The 26,708-nt window shown below is 37.9% G+C and overlaps 1 protein-coding gene and 1 pseudogene across 3 annotated transcripts in view; one reads left to right on the top strand and one right to left on the bottom strand.

Annotated features, from left to right (window-relative positions):
• Positions 1–13,091: 13,091 nt before the first annotated feature.
• Cep43 (centrosomal protein 43) overlaps positions 13,092–26,708 on the bottom strand; it is a 40,832-nt gene continuing 27,215 nt past the window's right edge. For all 3 annotated transcript variants that reach the window (XM_004856925.4, XM_004856924.4, XM_021238027.2), the window contains 4 exons: positions 23,321–23,389; positions 22,667–22,703; positions 21,769–21,865; positions 13,092–17,147 (listed from right to left, as the gene is read on the bottom strand). In XM_004856925.4, the coding sequence (XP_004856982.1) occupies positions 17,073–17,147; positions 21,769–21,865; positions 22,667–22,703; positions 23,321–23,389 (278 nt within the window). In that variant the 3' untranslated portion in view covers positions 13,092–17,072. The remainder of the gene's footprint in view (positions 17,148–21,768; positions 21,866–22,666; positions 22,704–23,320; positions 23,390–26,708) is intronic.
• Positions 14,391–15,978, top strand: LOC147823340 (anoctamin-5 pseudogene; annotated as a pseudogene).

The raw sequence follows: 26,708 nt of genomic DNA on the forward strand, positions 1-26,708 counted from the left end.
CAGTGAAGCCATCAGGGCCCGGGCTTTTCTTAGGTGATAAGTTTTTAATTACGTTTTCAATTTCATTGGTTGATATTGGGTTGTTCAGAATTTTTAGGCCTTCTTCATTCAACTTTGGTAATTCATATGTATTTAGGAATCTGTCCTTTTCTTCTGTGTTGTCCATCTTATTGGCGTATAGGTTCTGGAAGTAGGTATTGATGATCATCTGGATTTCTGCTGGGTCTGTTGTCATTTCACCCTTTTCATTCCTAATTGCATGGATTTGGGCCTTTTCTTTCCTTTTTCTGACAAGCTTGACTAAAGGTTTATCAATTTTGTTGATTCTTTCAAAGAACCAACTCTTGGCTTCATTGATTTTTTGTATTGTTGTCTTAGTCTCCATTGCATTGATTTCTCCTCTGATCTTTATAATTTCCTCCCTTGTATGAGCTTTGGGGTTGTCCTGCTCTTCTTTTTCTAGAAGCTTGAGGTTCAGCATCAGGTTGTTTAATTGGGCTCGTTCTGTTTTCCTAATATGCGTATTCACTGCTATGAATTTGCCTCGTAAGACTGCTTTCATTGTGTCCCACAGATTCCGATATGTTGTATTGTCATTGTCATTTAACTGAAGGAACTGTCTGATTTCTTCTTTAATTTCCTCTGTGACCCATTGGTTATTCAGAAGTGTGTTGTTCAATTTCCACGTGTTTATGAAATTTTTTGAGTTTCTTTTGCTATGGATCTCCAATTTCATCACACTATGGTCTGATAATATACAGGGGATAACTTCAATTCCTTTGCACTTACTTAAACATGTTCTATCTGTGAGTATGTGGTCTATTTTGGAGAATGACCCATGTGCAGCTGAGAAGAATGTGTATTCTGATTTTGTGGGGTGGAAGACTCTGTAAACATCTGTTAAGTTCATTTGTTCAAGAGTTCAATTGAGTTCTAGTATTTCATTACTTATTTTTTGTCTAGTTGATCTATCTATTTGTGACAGTGGGGTGTTGAGGTCCCCCACTACAATTGTATTAGTGGATATATGGCTTTTCATGTCTGTTAGTATTTGTTTTATATAGTTGGGTGCACTAGTGTTTGGTGCATAGATATTTATGATTGTCATCTCTTCCTCTTGGATTCTTCCCTTTACAAGGATGTAGTGTCCTTCTTCATCTCTCTTAATTAGTGTTGGTTTGAAATCTACTGCAAAGAGGATAGCTACTCCTGCTTTTTTTTCGGGTTCCTGTCGCATGCAGTATTGTTTTCCACCCTTTAATTTTCAGGCTATGAGTTTCCTTTTGAATGAAGTGTGTTTCTTGTATGCAGCATATTGTTGGATGTTGCTTCTTGACCCATTCTACCAGTCTATTTCTTTTGATTGGTGAATTGAGACCATTAACGTTGATGGTTATAACTGAAACGTATTGACTTGTCATTGCCATGACTTTTTTTTTGTTGGGTTCTCCCCCTTTCCATTTAATTTCTTGTCATGCCAGATGGGTTCATTCTGCTTTGCTTCCTGGGGTTGTGATCCTCAATGTCTGTTCCTAGGCTATTGTGTAAAATTCTTTGGAGTGCTGGTTTGGTATTCACAAAGTTCCTAAGGTGCTCTTTGTCATGAAAGTATCTTATTTCTCCATCCATTTTGAAAGATAGTTTTGCAGGGTACATCAATCTGGGTTGGGGGCTGTTTTCTTTTAGGGCTTGGAATATGTCCCTCCAAGCTCTTCTTGCCTTGATGGTTTGTGTTGAGAAGTCTGCTGTGATTCTGATGGGCTTTCCTTTCTATGTGATTTGTTTCTTTTCTCTGACTGCTTGGAGAACTTTGTTCTTCTGTTGTGTTTCGGGAATCTTAACAATTATATGCCTATGTGTAGATTTTTTTTGATCAAGGCTACTTGGAGTCCTATATGCCTCACTTATCTGTATGTCAAGCTCTTTTCCCCTGCTTGGGAAGTTTTCTGCCATTATTTCTGTGAAGAGATTTTTTATGTCATCTCCACTCTCTCCTGTTTCTTCATTGAGCCCAATCAGTCTTATGTTATTCTTCTTTGCATCGTCTAGCAGCTGCTGGATTGATTTCTCATGTTCCCTTATAATTTTGAAGCAATTTTTCTTTTCCTGGTCACTAATTGCAATCTTATCTTCTCTATCTGAAATTCTGTCCTCACATTGGCTCATTCTGCTGTGTAGACTTTCAATGGAGTTTTTCATGCCCTGGAAATCTATTTGCATCTGTTTTATGGACTCCATTTGTTTCTTATGTTGGGATTTCATCATGTTCCTCAGCTCCTCTCTAGATTTATTAATCATGCCTTGCACTACGGGCACAATTTCTCCTGTTATCTGAGAAATTATTTCTGATTTCATTTTTTCCAGATCCCCTTTTGTTGCCAGTTCAGTGGGTCCAGGTGGTTGAGTATCAGAGGGTTCCATCTCATTTCCCTTTGGGGTTGCTGTAGGTGATCTGTAAGTCAGTTTTGAGACTTATTTATGTTTTCTCATTTCGACTGGGGCGGGAGGCTGTTAGCGCCTGCATGGATTACCTCCTCTGAGCTGGGTGAGGTGGGACAGGGGCCGGGAGCAGCGGTAGGGATGGTGACCCAAAAGCCCTTTCCTGTGGGCTGGGAGCAGCCAGAGGGATGGTGGCCGGGAAACCCCTTCCTCTGGACCAGGAGCAGTGGGATGGTGGCTCAGAAGCCCCTCCCTCTGGGCCGGGAACAGCAGGACTCAGTACCTTGGTCTCGTGGTCTGGTGTCCTCTGAGTCTTTGTAGTGTGGATCCAGGCGGCTGCCTGTCTGCAGTGGGGTGATTTTGTGTCTTGCGCGTGACTCAGGACCTGGGTAGTTCGTGCACAGACCTTCCTGTCTGCAGCGGTCTGATTTGGCATGTTCTGTGTGACTCAGGACCTGGGTAGTTCATGCACAGACCTGCCTGTCTGCAGCGGGCTGATTCGGCGTCTTCCACATGACTCAGGACCTTGGTCTAAATGATGACTCTTGGGGGTGGATCTTCCAATGCTGAACCAACACTGCCATCCCTATAACAAAACCACTTTCTACATCCTGCCACATCTGACTTCTAATATTTTGTTTTGTTAAACAAATTTCTATCTATGTTCATACTTTTTTCTTCCATTATCTTTATCCAGTTTTAGGATTAGCACAATGTTGAGCTCCTAAAATGAGGGGAGAAGTGTTCCTTCTTTGTTCTGCTTTGTTTGATATAATTTATCAGTTAAAATGTTTATGAGCCTGCTGTTGTCATATAGGTAGGTTTTCAAGCTACGAATATACTTTAATAGCTGCTATTCCAATTTTATATTTCCTCCACAGTTAGTGTCATTAATTTGTCTTCCAAGGTACTTCTTAGAAGTTGTCAAATTTATTTCAAAACAGATTTTTGTAATATGCTTTCTATATCCTTTTAAATTCTGTAAAATCTGTGGTAATGTCTTCCTTGATCTTAATATTGTAATTTAAAAAAATGTATAACTGATATTGTGTAACAGGAAGAAAAGGTCTAAAAGAACAGGGGAATTGGGAGGGGTAGGGGAAGGGAAAAAAGGGAAAGAAAAAATATGAGAAGAGGAATAAAATGGAAACAAGGTCTTTGCAAATAGGGAAGGGTGGAGGGGGTGAAGGGAGGGCAAGAGAAGGGGAAAAAAAAATAAGAACCAAGAGACTCATGTAATGGTACAAGATCCCAATGATGAATGTAACTGTATTTTATACTTAAAATGTACCAATAAAGTTAATGGGAAAAATCAATCAATCAATAAATGCGAAAATAGAATATCAGATGTAGAAGACAGATTTGCAGTTAGCGATTATCAAATGAAAGACCTTAAGGGCCAGGGATTTAGCTCAGTGGCACTGTGCCTGCCTTGTAACCACAAGTTCCTGAGTTTGATCCCCAGTACTGGGGGGAAAAAAAGACCCTAAAATTAGCAAGGGACCATGAAAAATCAATCCAATCCAACAGATGCTAGATGATGCAAAGAAGAATAATATAAGATTAATCAGAATCAATAAAAAATCAGAAGGTAGCACAAAGGACATAAAAAATATCCTGTTCACAGAAGTAACAGGAGAAATCCTCCTAAGCATGGAAAAAGAAATTTGACATACATGCCCTGCCAGGGTCCTGAGTCACAGAGAACACGCTGAATCAGCCCACTGCAGACAGGCAGGTCTGTGCACACCCTACCAAGGTCCTGAGTCATGCAGAAGACGCCAAATCACCCTGCTGCAGACAGGCAGGACTGCCCATGCCCTACCGAGGTCCTGAGTCACACAGAACATGCCAAATCAGACCGCTGCAGACAGGAAGGTCTGTGCACGAACTACCCAGGTCCTGAGTCACGCGCAAGACACAAAATCACCCCACTGCAGACAGGCAGCCGCCTGGATCCACACTACAAAGACTCAGAGGACACCAGACCACGAGACCAAGGTACTGAGTCCTGCTGTTCCCGGCCCAGAGGGAGGGGCTTCTGAGCCACCATCCCACTGCTCCTGGTCCAGAGGAAGGGGTTTCCCGGCCACCATCCCTCTGGCTGCTCCCAGCCCACAGGAAAGGGCTTTTGGGTCACCATCCCTACCGCTGCTCCCGGCCCCTGTCCCACCTCACCCAGCTCAGAGGAGGTAATCCATGCAGGCGCTAACAGCCTCCCGCCCCAGTCGAAATGAGAAAACATAAATAAGTCTCAAAACTGACTTACAGATCACCTACAGCAACCCCAAAGGGAAATGAGATGGAACCCTCTGATACTCAACCACCTGGACCCACTGAACTGGCAACAAAAGGGGATCTGGAAAAAATGAAATCAGAAATAATTTCTCAGATAACAGGAGAAATTGTGCCCGTAGTGCAAGGCATGATTAATAAATCTAGAGAGGAGCTGAGGAACATGATGAAATCCCAACATAAGAAACAAATGGAGTCCATAAAACAGATGCAAATAGATTTCCAGGGCATGAAAAACTCCATTGAAAGTCTACACAGCAGAATGAGCCAATGTGAGGACAGAATTTCAGATAGAGAAGATAAGATTGCAATTAGTGACCAGGAAAAGAAAAATTGCTTCAAAATTATAAGGGAACATGAGAAATCAATCCAGCAGCTGCTAGACGATGCAAAGAAGAATAACATAAGACTGATTGGGCTCAATGAAGAAACAGGAGAGAGTGGAGATGACATAAAAAATCTCTTCACAGAAATAATGGCAGAAAACTTCCCAAGCAGGGGAAAAGAGCTTGACATACAGATAAGTGAGGCATATAGGACTCCAAGTAGCCTTGATCAAAAAAAATCTACACATAGGCATATAATTGTTAAGATTCCCGAAACACAACAGAAGAACAAAGTTCTCCAAGCAGTCAGAGAAAAGAAACAAATCACATAGAAAGGAAAGCCCATCAGAATCACAGCAGACTTCTCAACACAAACCATCAAGGCAAGAAGAGCTTGGAGGGACATATTCCAAGCCCTAAAAGAAAACAGCCCCCAACCCAGATTGATGTACCCTGCAAAACTATCTTTCAAAATGGATGGAGAAATAAGATACTTTCATGACAAAGAGCACCTTAGGAACTTTGTGAATACCAAACCAGCACTCCAAAGAATTTTACACAATAGCCTAGGAACAGACATTGAGGATCACAACCCCAGGAAGCAAAGCAGAATGAACCCATCTGGCATGACAAGAAATTAAATGGAAAGGGGGAGAACCCAACAAAAAAAAAGTCATGGCAATGACAAGTCAATACGTTTCAGTTATAACCATCAACGTTAATGGTCTCAATTCACCAATCAAAAGAAATAGACTGGTAGAATGGGTCAAGAAGCAACATCCAACAATATGCTGCATACAAGAAACACACTTCATTCAAAAGGAAACTCATAGCCTGAAAATTAAAGGGTGGAAAACAATACTGCATGCGACAGGAACCCGAAAAAAAAGCAGGAGTAGCTATCCTCTTTGCAGTAGATTTCAAACCAACACTAATTAAGAGAGATGAAGAAGGACACTACATCCTTGTAAAGGGAAGAATCCAAGAGGAAGAGATGACAATCATAAATATCTATGCACCAAACACTAGTGCACCCAACTATATAAAACAAATACTAACAGACATGAAAAGCCATATATCCACTAATACAATTGTAGTGGGGGACCTCAACACCCCACTGTCACAAATAGATAGATCAACTAGACAAAAAATAAGTAATGAAATACTAGAACTCAATTGAACTCTTGAACAAATGAACTTAACAGATGTTTACAGAGTCTTCCACCCCACAAAATCAGAATACACATTCTTCTCAGCTGCACATGGGTCATTCTCCAAAATAGACCACATACTCACAGATAGAACATGTTTAAGTAAGTGCAAAGGAATTGAAGTTATCCCCTGTATATTATCAGACCATAGTGTGATGAAATTGGAGATCCATAGCAAAAGAAACTCAAAAAATTTCATAAACACGTGGAAATTGAACAACACACTTCTGAATAACCAATGGGTCACAGAGGAAATTAAAGAAGAAATCAGACAGTTCCTTCAGTTAAATGACAATGACAATACAACATATCGGAATCTGTGGGACACAATGAAAGCAGTCTTACGAGGCAAATTCATAGCAGTGAATACGCATATTAGGAAAACAGAACGAGCCCAATTAAACAACCTGATGCTGAACCTCAAGCTTCTAGAAAAAGAAGAGCAGGACAACCCCAAAGCTCATACAAGGGAGGAAATTATAAAGATCAGAGGAGAAATCAATGCAATGGAGACTAAGACAACAATACAAAAAATCAATGAAGCCAAGAGTTGGTTCTTTGAAAGAATCAACAAAATTGATAAACCTTTAGTCAAGCTTGTCAGAAAAAGGAAAGAAAAGGCCCAAATCCATGCAATTAGGAATGAAAAGGGTGAAATGACAACAGACCCAGCAGAAATCCAGATGATCATCAATACCTACTTCCAGAACCTATACGCCAATAAGATGGACAACACAGAAGAAAAGGACAGATTCCTAAATACATATGAATTACCAAAGTTGAATGAAGAAGGCCTAAAAATTCTGAACAACCCAATATCAACCAATGAAATTGAAAACGTAATTAAAAACTTATCACCTAAGAAAAGCCCGGGCCCTGATGGCTTCACTGCTGAATTCTACAAGACATTTAGAGAGGAACTGCTGCCGCTGCTGTTTAAACTCTTCAGTGAAATTGAAAGGGAAACAATACTCCCAAATTCATTCCTGGAAGCAAGCATCACCTTGATCCCCAAAGCAGAGAAAGACCCAACTGAAAAAGAGAACTATAGGCCAATCTCACTAATGAACATAGATGCAAAAATCCTTAATAAGATACTGGCAAACAGAATGCAGAAGATCATCAAGAAGATCATACACCCTGATCAAGTGGCATTCATCCCAGGGATGAAGGGATGGTTCAATATACGAAAATCAATCAATGTAATACACTATATCAATAGAGCCAAGGACAAAAACCATATGATTATCTCCATAGACACAGAAAAAGCATTTGACAAAATCCAACATGCATTTATGATAAAAACCCTACAAAAACTTGGAATAGATGGTCTCTACCTCAAACTGATAGAAGCCATCTATGAAAAACCAACAGCCAGTATCATACTAAATGGTCAAAAACTGAAATCCTTCACACTAAAATCAGGAACAAGACAAGGATGTCCACTATCACCACTCTTGTTCAATATAGTTCTGGAAACATTAGCCACGACAATTAGACAAGAGAAAGAAATAAAAGGAATAAAGATAGGAAATGAAGAAGTCAAATTGTCATTATTTGCAGATGACATGATACTCTATATAGAAGACCCCAAGAACTCCACCAAAAGTCTTCTAGACTTAAACACCAAATTTAGTAAAGTAGCTGGATTCAAGGTCAACACAGAAAAGTCAATACCTTTTCTGTACACGAACAACAGACTCACTGAGAAATAGGGCAAACAAATCGTTTCACAATAGCATCCAAAAAACTGCAATACCTGGGAATCAACCTAACAAAAGAAATCAAAGACACCTTCTCTGAAAACTATACCACTCTGAAAGGAGAGACTGAAGATGATACCAGAAACTGGAAAGACATCCCTTGTTCCTGGGTAGGAAGGATCAACATAGTGAAAATGGTCATACTTCCAAAACTGCTATATAGATTCAATGCAATCCCAATTGAAATCCCAGCAGTATACTTCACAGACCTTGAGAAAACAATCCAAAAATTCATTTGGAACAAGAAGAGACCCAGAATAGCAAGAGGAATTCTAGGTAACAGAGACATGGCAGGGGGTATTACAACCCCCAAATTGAATCTATACTACAAAGCTACTGTGATAAGAACAGCATGACACTGGCAAAGAAACAGACCTGAGGACCAGTGGAACAGATTAGAAGATGCAGAAACAACTCCAGACACACTCAGCCACCTCATCTTCGACAAAGGAGCCAACCACCCTCACTGGAGGAAAGATAGCCTCTTTAATAAATGGTGCTGGAAACACTGGGTTTCAACTTGCCAAAGATTAAAAGTAGACCTATATCTCTCACCATGCACCAAACTAAAATTGAAATGGATTAAAAATCTAAATATTAAAACAGAAAAACTGAACCGGCTGGAACAGAGGTTAGGAAGACATTGGGGTAGGAAAAGATTTTATGAACAAAACCTCAGTTGCCCATGAACTAGCACAATCAACAAGTGGGTTCTCTTCTTTCTAAAAAGCTTCTGCACAGCAAGAGAACCCACCAACAGAGTGAAGAAACAACCCAATGTGGGAAAAATTTTTCACCTGCTGTTCCTCAGACAATGGTCTACTATCTAGAATCTATAAAAAAACTTTTTAAAAATCAGACCTCCCAAATTTAGAGACCAAATCTAAAAATGGGCATCTGAAATGAACAGACATTTCTCAAAGAAGTAGGATTAGCAAATAAACACATGAAAAAATGTTCAACATCACTGGTCATTCAAGAAATGAAATGAAAACAACGCTGAGATTACACCTCATCCTAGAAAGAATGGCTGCTATCATGAAATCAACCAATAACAAATGCTGGCGGGGCTGTGGGGAAAGAGGAACCCTGCTCCACTGCTGGTGAGAGTGTAGACTGGTGTAACCACTGTGGAAATCAGCATGAAGATACCTCAAAGAACTAGGACTGGAAGTCCCATTTGACCCAGCTATTCCCATGCTGGGTATCTTCCCCCCAAAATTAAAAGAACCATACCATAGTGATATATCTGTACCCATGTTCATACCAGCAGTTTGTAATAGCTAAAATATGGAAAAAGCCCAAATGCCTATCAACTGGAGACTGGGTAAAGAAAATGTGTTTTTTAAAAAAAATAAAATGGAGTACTAATCAGCCATACAAAATGAAAAATTAGAGACATTTGTAGCTAAATGGATGCACATTGAGGTAATACTCTTAAGTGAAATAAATAGAACACACATGTGTAAATACTGAATAGTTTCTCAAGTGTGAGAAACTTAAAGTGTAAATAAGGACTAAAAGGTATAATAGACAAATGTGAAATAGGAAGAAAATCTCCAAAGGGGAAGGGGAAGTGGGAGGAGTAGGGGAAAGTAAAGAAGGGAATGGAATTAATAAGAGAAAATGAAAAAATGGAAACAAAGTCTTTGTAAATAGGAAGGAATGGAGGGGTTGAAGGGAGGGCAGGGGAAGGGGGAAAAATAAGAACCAAGAGAGATTATGTAAAGGTACAAATTTCCAATGATGAATGTCATCATATTGTATACCTAAAATGTACCAATAAAATATGAAAATTTTTAAAAATAATGATGATCAATGGAACACAATAGACGATGCAAAAACAATTCCAAATACACCTACCTATCTTGTCTTTGACAGAGGGGTCAAACATCTTCACTGTAAGAAAGACAGGCTCTTTAATAAATGGTGCTGGGAAAACTGGCTTTCTACATGTCAAAGATTAAACCTAGACCCATATTTCTCATCCTTCACTAGACTAAAATCAAAATGGATCAAAGATGTAAATATTAAACAATAATCTGCTGAAAAATAGCAGAGGTAGAACTCTTCAAGATATAGATGTAGGCAAAGAGTTTATGAATAAAACCCTGGTCACACAGAAAATATTACAAACAATCAACAACTGGGATCACATATTAAAATGATGCTTTTGTATAGCAAAAGAAACCATCAACAGTGTGAACAGAACCCAAAGCATGGGGAAAGAAAATGTTTACCAGTTATTCCTCAAAGGATTGATATCTAGAATATATAAAGAACTCAAAAAAAATCAGATCCCCCAAATTTAAAGACTCAATTCCAAAATGGGCATCTGAAATGAACAGACATTTCTCAGACAAAGAAGTAAAAGCAGCAAATAAATACATGAAAAAATGTTCAGCATCACTGGTCATTTGAGAGATGCAGATGAAAACAACACTGAGATTCCACCTCATCCCAGAAAGAATGGCTGCTATCAAGAAATCAACCAGTAACAAATGCTGGCAAGGCTGTGAGAAAAAAAGGAACCCTTCTCCACTGTTGGTGGGAGTGTAGATTGGTACAATCAATAGGGAAATCAGTACAGAGATTCCTCAAAAAACCAAAACTAGAGGTTCCATTTGACCCAGCTATTTCCCTTCTAGGTATCTTCCTGGAAGAGTTCAAAGCATCGTATCACAGTGACATATGCACACCCATGTTTACAGCAGTACAAGCTGTAATTGTTAAATCCTGGAAACAGCACAGATGCCCATCAATGGATGAATGCATAAAGAAAATGTGGTTTTTGGACAATAGAATACTAACTACTCTGCCATAAAGGATAAACGAGACATTTTGAGATAAATGGATGCACCTTGAGAACATAATTTTAAGTGAAATCGATTGTTTCTCATGTGAGAAACTCAAAGGATAAATGAGGACCAAAATGGATGATATTCAAAAGTAGGAAGAATATGTTCAAATGGGAAGGGGAACAAGGAATAGGGGAGCAGGAAGAGAAAGAAGGGACTAAGTGAAAAGAAAAAAAGGAAGGAAAACAATAGAAACAAAGTTTTGTGAAGGGAAAACGGAAGGATTGAAGGGAGGGGAGGGGAATGGGAAAAAATCTGTAAAGGTTCAAATTCCCTATAATGAATGTAATCATTATGTATGTCAGATGCGTAGTAATAAAATTTTTTTTTAAATCTATAAATCTCACAATTAGGTCTGCTTTAGTCTTTAGTCTTCTGTCTCCCCAGATATGCTTGTCCTACAATAGGTGAACTGGCAGTGTGGACTGTCAGGAAAGTAAGAGACTGAGCACTGGCACAGAACCAAAGGGCGCCCTTCCCAATGCCCGATGCAGGAGTGGAGTCCATCTGGGCTGGGTGCATGCTTCTCCAGCAGAGTGAAGCTTCTCTTCCCTATCCTAACCAAAAGGGGGTCCACTGACCTCAAGGGCACTGTTTCTCTCAAGTGCCACTGTCCACCCAAGCCAGGGAGAGGGCACGTCTTTCTGTGGGAAGGTCTCCACATAGCCTTTGGTGGATGAGCTTCTACTGAGCCAGACCCAGCCCTGCCACCCACATCTGCAGACCTGAAGCTGAGGGCACCTCTAGGTTTAAGGTAGGGATAGCTGTCTCAAAACTGTATGACACTGTCTGTGAACGTCAGCTGTAGAACCTACACTCCCCTGCCCTCTGCTAGTGCTTACAAAGTCTTTTCACAACCCATATTTTTTGTTTCTATAAAGGGACAAATGCTGTTATAGGTATACAGCAAATGCTGTTATAGGTATACAGCATTTATAAGCTCTCATGGAGCTTACAAATAACAAAGAAATAAATGAGGACCATTCAGAGTGACGAGAGATGAAAACAAAAGGGTAAACATGACAATGTGTGTAATGGAGGGGTAGCTCCCTTAGTCTAGAACCTTCTCTGAAAATGACAGCCAGACTAATAAGCCTTATGCAATTCTGGGGAAGGACACTACACACAAGGAGGGGCAAACACAGCATCTGGAGACAGATTGAGATCTGGAGGCCTGCAGCACAGCCTGTCCTACTCAGCTCCAGCAGAATGACCAAGAGAGGTAGTGGAGGGTCAGCCACAGTGAGGTAGGAACCCAGAGCCACATGGCACAATAGCTGCTGCTGTCATATACTGTAATACCTCAAGGGTATGGGAGAAAATAAGCAAGAAAAGGATATATGCTTTTTATTCACATGTAGTTCTAATGCAATAAAATGAAAGGCTTAGTCTTTTTTAAAACTCCAATATAAAATACAGGTTACAATGAAAAGTATTTCATGAGTTAATATTCTTTTTTAAGAAAAAGAAAACTAACCACACACAAAACTTGTCACTTCATATCTTAAGGTTTAAAAGGTTAATATCTAAGTAAGGACTACAATGGAAACAAAACTTCTTCACAATTGAATTTTAAGTTATTCTCAATTATTCAGTAAGATGTATGTAATGCTGATGACAAAGTTGCAAATTTGGTATTTTTCTCCCCACTGATCCAAAAAGATCAGTCTCTGGTTAACAGAAAATGACAAATTTCAGTTGCTGCCGTTTCAAAGTTTTCCACAAATTTAAAAAGCCACATCCTGCTATGCCCTCACTCAACTTCACTGAAATGCAGTTTCTATCAAATGTTAAAAACAAAGAACACAGTTGATCCAGACTCTAAAGGGACAGAATTAGAATACTTTAAAAGTGGGAACAGTGTAGAAGCACAGATCACATTTTCACACAGTGCTCTTTACTGCTGGCTTGAGATGGGAAAAGCCAATGGTGACAGATCTGGGCCACACAGTGAGGGCACAAGTACCTGGGGGCTTCCAGGCTGCCTGGCCCATTTTCTGCCCTACTTCCTCTTGGGGCTTATAGCTCAGTTTCACTTAGCCAGATTCTAATGTCAGATAGCCTTAATTCTTACTCAATTTTCATTTCCTCTACATTTTAGGGCCCAAAAATATTTCTGTAATTCTTAGGTCACATATGAAATAGAAAACTGGCATTATGCAAACCAGTTTGTTCATTTATTGAGACCCACGAATTACATCTAATTTTGCTTTTTTTATTAATGGTAACTTTAACAAAAAACTCAATTGAAATTAAAAAGTATAAAAATTAACATAAGCATAACTTTACAAATATTTATATGAATATACATGTATCATTTTCAATTGGTTCTCCTATTAAAGACAGCATTACAAATGTCAGCGACCTACATCACAGTAGCACAATGAATGAGACTGCTGAAAATTCTAATATGGTCTGTTTTTAAAGGGTTACAATGAAGTTATGTACAGTATATAAAGCTTGTTAGATTGAATTTGTACGGTCTTAGGCCATTACTACCATTTCATTCCAATTTGGATTTAAATATAATCACAGATCTGAAATAAAAGCATTACTTAATGGTTTCAGATGCATTTTGGTACTTAATATTTCAAGGCATCTTTACAAATAATAAATTATGTGAAGAGAGCTTGTGACTAAAGCTGCTTACAACAGAATAGGAGTGACCATAAATATTAAGTGTTATTGGCAATTCTATGAACTACAAGTCTTAATTAGGTTTAGATCTCTTTAAATCAAGCAAAAGCAGCACACACAGAGTACTTTAATATAAACTTAATGGTTTAACAAACCTCCCAAATGGAAGGAAATACAAAATAAAATTGACACAACAGATTTAACTTATATCACAAACTTACAAGGTTATTTTGCTATGTGCAGAACTACCCTGTACCAAAATACACTAAGTGAGCTTCTGCTTCTTGGACACCATGTCATGAAATGCTTTTCTCCACCAGTTCCTTCCACCATGCTGCTTCTGCCTGGAGCCAGCTGAATCATGCAAGGTCTGAGACTAATGAAAGTAGCTAGCTGTGGTGCACAATATGGGTGCACCTGTACACTGGCAAGCCTGTCAACTAAGGACAAAGATCCACTCAGACCTGTCGCGAGGCTGGGAGGAGGTCTTCACAGAACAAGGCCAATACCTCTCAATCCTGTCAATGAAAGGTACATACTTCACGTGAACTTGGCTGGCTTGGTTTTCCTATTTTTACAAGGAGCAGCCTTTGGATTTGACTAGGGATTATTAATGGAGGAAAAACAGCTATTTTGCCTTTCTCGGATTTTACAGAGAAATGCTGTTCATTGAAGACGTGGTTGGCATAGCTGCATTTTATTCATGGCTTATTATAAATGCACAGTAACCCAAATAGCATTGAAATCTGTGACCCTAACGCTGGAGGTCAGATGATCATATGTCCACTCTGTGATCAAGTATGTGGTTACTGGAGACTAAATACCACCTGTTTGGCTTCAAAGTTTCCCATTTACCTGATAATGAGTCAAGAGTGTCCTTTCAAATATTCAGTCTACATTCAGAGAGAACAGATGATCAAGAAATCTTACAATTTGGCAACACACCCAGGTTTTCACATTGGTTTTGGAGTTTTGGAAAAAGTAATTATCCAGAATGGGGTAAGAGTAGAATCTGGAAGACACTGAGAAGCAGCAGCAACACCAGCTGAGATCCGAGTTTGAAGCCATTTGTAAACACAGGAAAATGAATGCAGTGACCGAGGAGATGGAACCTTACATGCTTTTATGTAGTCATATTCCATGGTACTTCTTAGCAGGATCCACAGTGACATTATGGACGGTTCTTGTCACCAGTATGGCAGCTATAATCATGTACCACTTGTCAGTCTTTGCTACATTTGCAAAGGAAATGTCATGGAAAGTGAAGCACCTTTACAGGAGGTCAAAATGATCTTTACTCCCCAGTTAGCTACACAGGATCATGCTTGAACTTTACTGTCATCTTGATCCTGAATTTCTTTTATGAAAAGACAGCTGCGTGGATTATAGCTACATGGAATTTTCTCAAACTTAACAGAAATATGAGAGCAGTCTTACTTTGAAAACATTCTTGTTTAAGTTTGTAAAATTTTAATTCTCTTGTTTCTATGTAGCCTTCTTTAAAGGGAAGTTTATGGGCTAATCTGGAAAATATGTTTCCAGAGAAGTGAAGAGAGGGATCCTAGAGGCTAATAGAACCGACAATCCAGTTGACCATCATGATGGGGAAGTAGATTTTCACAAACATTAAGGAAGCTATTTATCCCTTGGTTTTTAATTGGTGAAGATGTCAAAAGTCTCAGACCAATGCTCAGTCACTGAGAGCACAATCACAACCTTGTAAGTTTTGGACAACCTGGGTTATTCTATGACTACTTAGAAATAGTTTGGATTTGTCATACTATTTGTGGCTCTTTTCCTTTGCTCCTCTTTTTGCTCTCTTAAATAATGTAAAGATCCAGGTAGATGCCTGTCAACTTGCTACTCAGTGCAGGAGACCTGCAGCTGCTAAAGCTCATAGCACAGGTGTTTGGCAAGACAGTCTTTCTGGAATGGTTGACCATTCTGTTGTAACTAATGCTTTTACTATTACATTTACATCAGACATCATTCCCTGTTTATTACTATGCCTACTCAACAAATACCACACAGCTTTTGAATGGATGTGTCAATAACAGCTTATCAATATTCCTAACAGTAGATTTTCCAAACCACACTATACCTTTGGATCATCACTTGCAGGTACAAAGATTACAGAAATCCTCCTGGAGATGAGAATAAATACATTTATAATATGCAATTCTGGGAAGTCCTTGCCCTCAAGATGGCATTCATCATAATTATGGAACACACTGTGTTTCTTGTCATATTTTTGTTGGCCTGGATGATACCTGATGTTCCAAAAGATGTTATGGACAGACTCAGATGAGAAAAGTTAATGACTATGAGGATTCTCCATGATTTTGAACTCAATAAATTAAAAGAGAACTTGGGACTTAATCCTAATGAATTTGCCAAGCAAGCTGTGATTAAAGAAAACAAAATACAGCTGGCTAGATCAACACTGTAATCAGCATAATGACCAAGCAGTTGGTTGCTGTCTCACTGTTTCCTCTAATGTGAAGGACAGGAACCAGAAGCCATGTGTTAATTTACTTTTTTTTTTTTTGGTACCAGGGATCAAACTTGGGTCCTTGCACTTGTGAGGCAGGCAGCAGAACCACTGAGCTAAATCCCCGGCCCTAGCTTTTTTTAAAAAAAACTCAAAGTTTTATATATTTTTAAGAAGCCAATTTTGTGGTGTTGGAAGAATACCACTTGTCTGCGTCATCCTCTATGTCCTACCCAGGTACTGTTTCCTGGGATCTTATAATGACTGCTGAAAGCCCACGTGGAATCAGAATATGGGAAGTCATAGCATGCTACAGTTTAGAAGGAAACACTGGACTTGGACTGTCCCCTCCCTTTCCAGGGCATCTGGACATTTTTATGCTCTTTTATTGCGTTACTTTTATCTCCTTCCCATCAAGAAAAATGTCACAAAAAGGAAGCAAAGAGGCCTTCTGAGTCATATAAATCCTGACATTTTAAAATATTCAAATGAAAAACAAAAATCACAATGCAAGAAAACGTACATATTAAAGAATATGGAGTGAATATCATAAAAAAAATACACTAAGTAGGTAGGCTTTGCTGTCAGATGGCTGAAGCTATGGTTCTCAAAGATCATGTATATCAGCAGCAGCACACATGCAGGGATGTGCAAATCTACATCTTCACTGACACCTTTCATGCTTTTTAAACACTGTTTTAGAACCAAATCCAGGGCCTCTACCACTGAGCTAAATTCCCAACCAAACCTTTCATGACCTTAACACTGATGTTTTCATGGATTTCCTCCCTGTACTAAACTTGAGTTAGATAATCAATTTACACAGAGAAATGTATAGCTAAACCAAATTAAGAATATTAAATCTTCCACACATTGACTCACATAGGACACATTTTGTTTAGTAAACAGAAAGTTATTTTTTTAAAAATCTGCAGTCTTTTTGCAATGCAAGGCACCGATAGGGTGCAGCAAAGATTGATTGTCCAAAAAAAAAACAAACCCAAAGTGGAGTTGAGGAGTCCTTTGTTAATTAGAATACTTTCTCTTCAGGTCTATGCGACATCTTCCAGATAATCCGCAACATCACTGAGCTGGGAAACAGTGAGGTCTTGTGTGAGGTCATCAAGCTTTATGGTTCAAAAGAAAGAAAAGAATTAGTGTCAGAATGCAAGTAGAGTCTGAAGTAATTTTTAAAATTTATTGCTACTTGTATAATTTAAATATTTTATTTATATAGTTCTTTATATTAGTTCTTATTTAAAATTAATAAGACAGGTGGAAAAACTGAAGTGCTGAGAAGTGATTTGCTCAAAAGCCTAAAGCTAGTAAATCAGTGCAGCCTTCTGAGTTCAATGCCTTATCTGATTATACTCTCAAATATTACATGTGAAAACTGAAAATAAAGCAAACAACTTCCTAGACATTTCAATTTAATCTAAGAGACTGAAATCTGTGGGAAACTATAAATAAGTTCCCTTATTTGAGCACAATTCCAACATGTGATTCTGTTCACAGAAAGTATCTCTCTGTGGATCAACTCTCTAAAACCCTAATTTACTGACATTAAATTTTATTGAATTAATTAAAATGTGCAATATTTCATTTGAAAGCTATTTATTATGTTTTATACGATGCTATAAAATATCAGATTCATAATATGAAACTGAAAGCGTGGCAAGATATTCTTCCACATCAGAGGGATGTGTCCACTGAAGCTAGTATGGTTGGTCTCATGTAGGCTGCTGTGAAACAGATGGGCAGATAAAACAGCCCATGAAGTTGCAGGCTCAGCCTTGGGCCCACCAGTGTTACAGACATGAGTGATTGCTATTTCTGTTTACACTACACAAAACTAGAAAGTTAACTTGTATTAGCCAAAATATTTCACTCCTGTAAACTTCTTAAGCTGATGATAGAGAAAGCAAATAGATAAGTAAGCATAATGGGGCCAAAAAACATTGCTACTAAAGGGGAAAACCAAGTGTTAAGACATAGGCTCCCAAATACAGAAAATATACAGGAAGGTCCCACTGATGGATGAGGAAAAACAAAGCCCAACCTTTTCTGCCTCTCCTAGATCCATCCTTGAGTAAACTGGACACTTCATCCTGTCTGGACCATGAGACATAGGAACACCCACTTGCATCATCTATGGCTGTTTTCTCATTAAAATGGCAAAGTTGACTTTTCCATAACAAAAAAATTCAATAGCAAAAAAAGCCTATTTAAAAATGGGCTACAAACTTAAATACACACTCTCAAAAGAAAACATGCAAATGACCAAGAGGGATATGAAAAATGCTCAATATTAATAATCATCACGGAAATGCAAATCAAAACCATAATGAGGTATCACCTCACTCCAGTAACATGGGGTATTATCCAAAAGACATAAAATAATAAGTGCTGGCCAACATGTGGGGAAAGGGAGCCCTTGTACACTGGTGATGGGAATATAAATTAGTAGAGCCATTATGGAAAGCACTATGGAGGTTCTCCACCCAAATTAACAACAGAATAAGCATATGATACAACAATCTCCCTCCTGGGTACATATCCAAAAGAAATGAAAATCAGAATGTCAAAGAGACATCTGCACTCCCTCCTTCATTGCAGCAATATTCACAACAGCCAAGAAACAGAAACAACCTAGATGATACTAGATGATAAATGGGTAAATGTGAAATATATAAAAATGCAATACTATTCAGCCATTAAAAAGAAAAAGAATGAAATCCTGTCATGTGTAACAAGACAGAAAGAACCTGAGATCACTATGTTAAGCAAAATGAACCAGGCACAGAAAGACAAGTATCTTATGACTTCACTCATACGTAGAACTGAAAAAAGTTGCTCTAAGTTGAGAGTAGAATAGTGGTTATCAGAGGCTGGAAGAGCAGTGGGAAAGGGAGATTTGAAAAGAGGCTGGTCAAAAGATACTAAGTTACAGTTAGATGCCAGAAAGAAGTTCTGTTGGGCCACTACTGCATAGAAGGGTAAGTACAAAGAAGGATAACATTCTGTGTGTTTCAAAAGCTACAAGAAAGGAGTCTGAATGTTTCTACCATAAAGAAATGATAAGTTTAACCTGATTTAAATATTATGCAATGTATACACGTATCAAAACATCACATGGCACCACATAATGTTTTAAGTATCAGCTAAAAATAAATTTAAATTAAAAAGAAAAAGGACTACTGTTAACAACCAAAAACTTCCAAAGGAAAAGAGCCTAATTTAAAATCGTTATGAAGAAGGGAAAATGCATAAACAAAGGTTAACTAGAAACAAATGGCTCTTTAATATAAAGGCTTTCATATTTCATTAATTTTAGAATTAGAACTACAAGTAGTCATTTTGGTTCAAAACTATAAAAATAGAATTTTCATGTCACAAAATAAAAATATATAAAGACATGTTTTGAGCCGTAAAAAGGAAATAGTAGATCTCTGTGATAGAAGCTTAACACAAATAAGCAGCGAAGAGCTCTTCCAAAATCTCCGAAAAGCTTCAAAAAAGTGTCATTGAGAATGTGCTTGCTGTGGATTCACTAGAACCTGAGCACACATTCCTGCTGTGCCTTGGGAGAGCAGGCCCTTTCCCTTAGCATCCATCTGTGCCTTTGGGCCTCCTTCTGGCTCCTGTGCACATTCCCCTCCTCAGGGCCTTTGCTCCTGTTCATTCTCTGTCATTCTGGGCTTAAAGCCAGCTTCCAAGAACCCTGTTCTTCCCACCATGTTGCATCTCTTCACACAGTGCCTCCAGGGGAGCCCTGACATGAGAGGTACACTCCCTTTGTCGTCAGCCCTGTGTTCACCATGTTGCTCCCGCAACACACATCCAGATCAGTCATCTTTCAAAATCCAGCTCTAATGTTCCATCTCTGAGTTTTCACAGCCCATGAAGATAGACATTTTACAGTATTTATCACTTCCTATCTTGAGGTTTTATACATTATGTATGCAACTTTTCTCCGATCCTATGTGAACTTAAGGAAAGCAGTCTATTACTTGATTTATGGCTACAAGTAAGATTTATAGCTACCATTTACTGAATGCCTATTCTGCTAAGTACTGAGCTGTATGCATTACACACTAATCTAATGCTCACAATGACCACTCACTTGCAAAAGATATGAAACAGTTAAGACCCAAAAAGTTAAATAACTTGTCCAAATTTGCAAGTGAAACAGCAGCTCCAGGATTCAAATCTAGATCTACAGGACTTGCAACCTTGGCTACTCCACAGTCCTAACTTTCTCATAGCCCATGTTCCTAGCATCATGCTTTCTAAATAGTGCTAGTATGTGCATAACAGATACAGGTTTGGAGCACCCTAGCTAAAGGCTCCACTACAGCAAAGAATATAAATATCTTTTATTCCTCAGGTGCCCACTATTCCACAGAATCTTTTAAAAATGCCACCTTGGGGGCCAGGGATTTAGCTCAGTGGTTCTGCTGCCTGCCTCACAAGTGCAAGGTCCCAAGTTCAATCCCCCGTACCAAAAAAAAAAACCCAATAAAAATGCCACCTAATGAAGTACAACTGTCAGATGTCTACTCCACGTAAAGGCTGCTAATATATGGCACAATTATATGAAGTTACACTTACAGATGAGAATTCCTAGAGAGTACAAATGTGCCAGACCCAGTGTTTACAATCTCCTCTTCTACCCACTCCAACTCACAAACCATGGCTCAACAGTTATTTATTCCAATGTCCTCTACCTCACATTCTTATCCCCATTTTGAAATATGGAGAGTACCAAAAGGTTAACAGCTGACCTCTACGTTAACTCCCTCAACAAAATCCCTGAATACTCTAGTTTCTCTGGTATAACTTTAAAGCAACATTTTTAGGCCTCTTATGGATGACACAGGGTGAAAAGGTAAAAGAATGACAGATTACTTAAGTCTATGTATCAGTAAAGATACTTTACATACTATTACTTAGCCTTCAAAATAATCTTATTAGATAGGTATTAGTATTTCCATCTAATGAATAAAGAAGCTGGATGAAAGGTTAAAACTTGCCTAAGAAAATATAATACTTAAAATAATAAGAAAGCAAACCCAGACTGCTGACTCCTATTGTGTTGCTTCACTGGAAAATGTGATCTCTCTAAAGGTTCTCTCCCAATGTGACAATCACAATACCTGTTTAAGTCCAACCCTGACATATGGACCCTGACGTGAAAGGCAGGCCACATGAGCTGTGGATGGCTGCTTATGTGGACAGAGTCATGATACTGGGATGTCACGGGTCATCATCGAAGTGTGCTTTCTTCTCTGTGGTATGAAAAGGTCAAAGGTGGACCTCAAATATGGACTCTTGATTTTAAACCCTAACTAACTCCCAGTGTGCTGACTGCCTGCTATAGCTCCAGCTGGGCCCTTTCCTGCTTGTTCAAGTGTCACTGCAATCCTTGAGATGGCCACATGTTCTATGCAACTTCTGCCTACAACACCTGGGCAGGCAAACTGGACTCCAGTCCAGATTGAGGTCTTCCTAAGACAGCAGCAAGACCAGTGTCTCTGTAATATTATGTCAGAGGAACTCAGGTACCGACATAAGTGACAACTAAAACAATTTTACATATTCAGTAAAGACTTTCTTCACAGATTGGGACCAACCAGGTCCCAATCTGTCATGAGTTTTTACCTGTTTTTCTACTACTTAGTATAAATTTCAAAAGCCTCACAGGAAATCAACAAATGGGCCTTTTATGAGAAATGTGTAACACCATACTTTGTCGCTGTTATTGATGTCATCTACTCCCACTGAAAGATCTTCTTCAATCTCTTCACCAATACTTAGCTCACTTTTTTCTGAGTGATGGGTGGCACTAATTACAAGGGGAAAAAAGAAATGAGACCTCTGAAAACAGTAACTACTGTTCTTTAAATTTTCAGGTCTTTTGAGTAAAATACATTAAATATCATCAACTTCATATCATCTCACTTGATCCTTAAAATAACTTAGCAAGGGCAGCAGCAATAATTGAGTCAATCTAGCAGATCAGAAACTAGGGTTCAATGGTAACTTTGAATAGAACAGCAATAAACAGACCAAAATTTCTAAAATTTCCACGTCATACTATCTTTCCAAACAACTATATAACAAATCAACCCCCTTCCAAAAGAAAATACAAATTTCCAATTGGAAATAAAATTCTCAGACATGTAATTTAAAATTTCTAATCATACCCACAACAAATATTATTTCCACACTAGTAGGCAACTCATAGATTATTTTCATGTATACAAGAAAGTTACCTAAAACAAAACATTAAGAAATATCATCTGCATCAGAAAAATAATTGCAGGGGGTAATATTTTTTTAATGCAGACAATCCCACCTCAAAAATGAATTAAAAACCGCACTCATGATATGGCAACTGACTTACTCTAAAGGACTTCTGAATCAACTCCTCAATATTTATACAACAGACTATATCCTCTTTGTGAGTGTCAAATGAAGAACAAGCTCTAAAACATATAATTTTGGATTATCTTTTATTCACCTTAATCAACACAACAGAATCAAATACACTAAAGTAATCCTTAACGTAATTTTGTTACACTTGTCTATATACAATAATTATTTACAAATATACGTTTATATGTTTTCCCAGCAATTGTCTTACCTATTAAAGTCATCAACATAGTCTTCTTCTCCAGTCCCTGGTAAGTTTAAGAAAATACATGTTAAGATTTACATAAAATATTTCATGATTTATCTATAAATACACATGTCCTGCCAAAACATTACTTTCTTGCACTGTATCATTAAAAGAAAAGCACCAAAGACCAAAAATATTTTTACCATAGAATATGAAGGCAAATGACCAAAGCTGTTATAAGTGATTATACCACATCCTAAAATGTGGTTAATACCTTGTCTTTATTCCAGGTTCTTAGGAGCATTTCTTCACAGGGCACACTCACCATTACTCTGTCCTTTGCCCTAATGGAGTGCAGCAGCACCAATTCATTATCAACTCCTTGTTACTTTATTCTGAGCTATCACAACCCATTTCCACACCCAGGGACTCTGGCCCTCTAACTTGCAAAACATGTCTTTCTCCCCTAGTAGAGTTTGAACTCCCCAAAACAGGTCTGTTCTGATTGCTGCTAGCACCATCCCTGCCACAGTGACCCTGGACACATGTAAACTGCCCAAACACCTGCTGAGTGAAGAGCAGTAGTGAACAATAGTGCTCAGTATAGGATCATGGAGTCACTTCACTTAACATTTGATTCTCAATGATAATCACTTTAAAAACTAGAAATTTACTTACCTAATCCAAGTGATCTGATTTTATCACTGACCAATTTCAGATCTTTCAAAACTGTACTTCCCGTTTTATCTGTGAACAGAAAAAAATATCAGCATTAAAGTAACTTTTAGAACACTCTCTAAGCCACTTTACGAATGTACAATATTATGACCTAAAACTAAGAAAAACTGAAAACTGTCATCATCAGATGCTTAAATTATACACTAGATCCTTTTTTTAAACCACAAACAATATTATTCTTCCCCCCCCCATTAAGTTTATTGGTACATTTTAGGTATAAAATAGTTACATTCATCATTGGGATCTTGCACCATTACATGACTCTCTTGGTTCTTTTTTTTTTTCCCCTTCCCTTGTCCTCCCTTCACCCCCTACACCCTTCCCTATTTGCAAAGACCTTGTTTCCATTTTTTTTCCTCTTCTCATATTTTTCCTTTCCCTTTTTTCCCTTCCCCTCCTCCTGCCAATTCCCCTGCTCTTTTAGACCTTTTCTTCCTGTTACACAATATCAGTTATACATTTTGTAAATTACAGTATTAAGATCTAGGAGACATTACCACAGATTTTACAGAATTTAAAAGGATATAGAAAGCATATTACAGAAATCTTTTTTGAAATAAATTTGACAACTTCTAAGAAGTACCTTGGAAGACAAATTAATGACACTAACTGTGGAGGAAATATAAAACTTGAATAGCACCTATTAAAGAAAGTATATTCCTAGCTTGAAAACCTACCTATATGACAACAGCAGGCTCATAAACATTTTAACTGATAAATTATATCAAACAATTAAAGCAGAACAAAGAAGGAACACTTCTCTTCTCATTTTAGGAACTCAACATTGTGCTAATCCTAAAACTGGATAAAGATAATAGAAGAAAAAAGTATGAACATAGATAGAAATTTGTTTAACAAAACAAACTATTGGAAGTCAGATCTAGCAGAATGTAGAAAGTGGTTTTGTTATAGGGATGGCAGTGTTGGTTCAGCATTGGAAGATCCACCCCCAAAAGTCATCATTTTAACAGAGGAAAGGAAAAAGCCATACGATCCTGTCACTAGTTGGAGAAAAAGTATTGGACTAAATTCTACAGCTGTTCATGGTAAAAGCTATCAGGAGACTAGAAGTAGAACAGAAACTTCTTAACAGATTAAAGACATGTACTCCATACTTCCAGCGACAACACCTTGTATAAATGGAGAAGATACAATGTTTTCTCCTTAAGGTGGGGAACAAGGGCAGATATGTTTACTCTTTATCTGTCCATTAAACTTTGAAACCTAGTCCCCATCAAAATAGTCTGGCAATAAAATGACACAACTAGGATAGGATTGGCACAGCAGAAGCAAAATCTTTATATGCAGATGAAATGATCATCTACAGAGAAAATACTAAAAAATCTCTAGGAGCCCCTAGAACTTGTACTTGAATTTAGCAGGATTAGAAAACACAAGGTATATATAAAAAATTCAGGTCTGTGTATACTTGCTATAAATGAAGAACTGGATATTGAAATTTAAAAGTTATGTAGGAGTACAAAGGGCTTAGAAAACTTAAAAACAAAAACAAAAACACTGTTGGAAAACATTTAGTACCTAATTTTAAGACTTCTTCTAAAGCTACAGTAATCAAGGCAGTGTTGGTGTAAGGAAAGACATATAGATCATTGGAATAAAATAGAGAATCTAGAAGTTGAACCACACGTATATGGTCCACTGAGTTTTGAAAGATCATTTAACATTAGCATTTTATAGAATATAAACTCAATTCAAGAGCTGAGGAAGAGACAGTGTTTTCAGCAAACGGCACTTAAACACCTGGTATCTGTATATAAAAAATTAACCTCAACCCTTTTTTTCCATACATGAAAATAACTTGAAGGGATCTATGAACCTAAATAAGAAAGCCTAAAAGTATAAAACTTTCAGAAGAAATTATAAGGGAAAATATTTATGAATTCAGGGTAGGCAAGAACTATCTAGGATACAAAAAACATGTTGTATAAAAGAAAAAAATTGATAATTGAGATTCCATCAAAATTTAGAACTTTAAATGACATCGTTAAAATGAAAAGTAGTCCTTAAACAGACCATATTTACAATGCATATAACCCATGACCAGAATATATAAAGAATTCTTACAGCTCATTAATAGACAATCCAATTAAAATGTAGACATAAAATGATAAATAGCCAGTATAGTATAAGCAATGTTGTGCAGCTGTAGAATCAGAAAAATACTAATCAGTACAATAATAAGATTGAATTATACACTCATTAGGGAGATGAAGTTAAAAGTTTTAAAAGCCTTGTCATGACTTTTTCTTTTTGTTGGATTCTCCGCCTTTGCATTTAATTTGTCACACCCAATGGATTCATTCTGCTGGGTTTCCTGGGGTTGTGATCCTCATTGTCTTTTCCTAGGGTATTGTCTAAAATTGTTTGGAGTGCCGGTTTGGTATTCATGAAGTTCCTGAGGTGTTCTTTATCATGAAAGTATCTTATTTCTCCATCAATTTTGAAAGAGAGTTTTGCAGGGTACATCAATCTGGGTTGGAGGCTGTTTTCCTTTAGGGTTTGAAATACATCACTCCAAGCTCTTCTTGCCTTGAGGGTTTGCATTGAGAAGTCTGCTGTGATTCTGATGGGCTTTTCTTTGTATGTGATTTGTTTCTTTTCTCTCACTGCTTGTAGAATTTTGTTCTTCTGTTGGATTTCTGGAATCCTAACTATTATATGCCTATGTGTAGATTTTTTTTTATCAAGGCTAGCTGGAGTCCTATATGCCTCATTTATCTGTATGTCAAGTTCTTTTCCCCTCCTTGGGAAGTTTTCTGCCATCACTTCTGTGAACAGATTTTTTATGTCCTCTGCACTCTCTCCTCCTTCTTCATTGACTCCAATCAGTCTTATGTTATTCTTCTTTGCATCCTCTAGCAGCTGCTGGATTGATTTCTCGTGTTCCCTTACAATTTTAAAGCAATTTTTCTTTTCCTCCTCACTAACTGCAATCTTATCTTTATATGTGAAATTCTATCCTCACATTGGTTCATTCTGCTGTGCAGACTTTCGATGGAGTTTTTAATCTCTTGGAAATCTGTTTGTATCTGTTTTATGGATTCCATTTGTTTCCTATGTTGGGATTCCATCATGTTCCTCAGATCCTCTATTTTTTTATCTGTGTCCTCTCTAGATTTATTAATCATGTCTTGCACCATAAGCAAAATCTTTGCTGTTATCTAAGTAATTATTTCTGATTTCATTTTTCCCAGATCCTCTTTTGTTGCCAGTTCAGAGTCCAGGTGGTTGAGTATCAGATTATTCCATCTCATTTTCCTTTCGGGTTGCTGTAGGTGATCTGGAAGTCTGTTTTTGAGGCTTGTTT

The sequence above is a fragment of the Heterocephalus glaber genome, unplaced genomic scaffold, assembly GCF_053883595.1.
Source record: "Heterocephalus glaber isolate CG9 unplaced genomic scaffold, H.glaber_assembly_v1.0 deba00001593, whole genome shotgun sequence".
Taxonomy (NCBI): Eukaryota; Metazoa; Chordata; class Mammalia; order Rodentia; family Bathyergidae; genus Heterocephalus; species Heterocephalus glaber.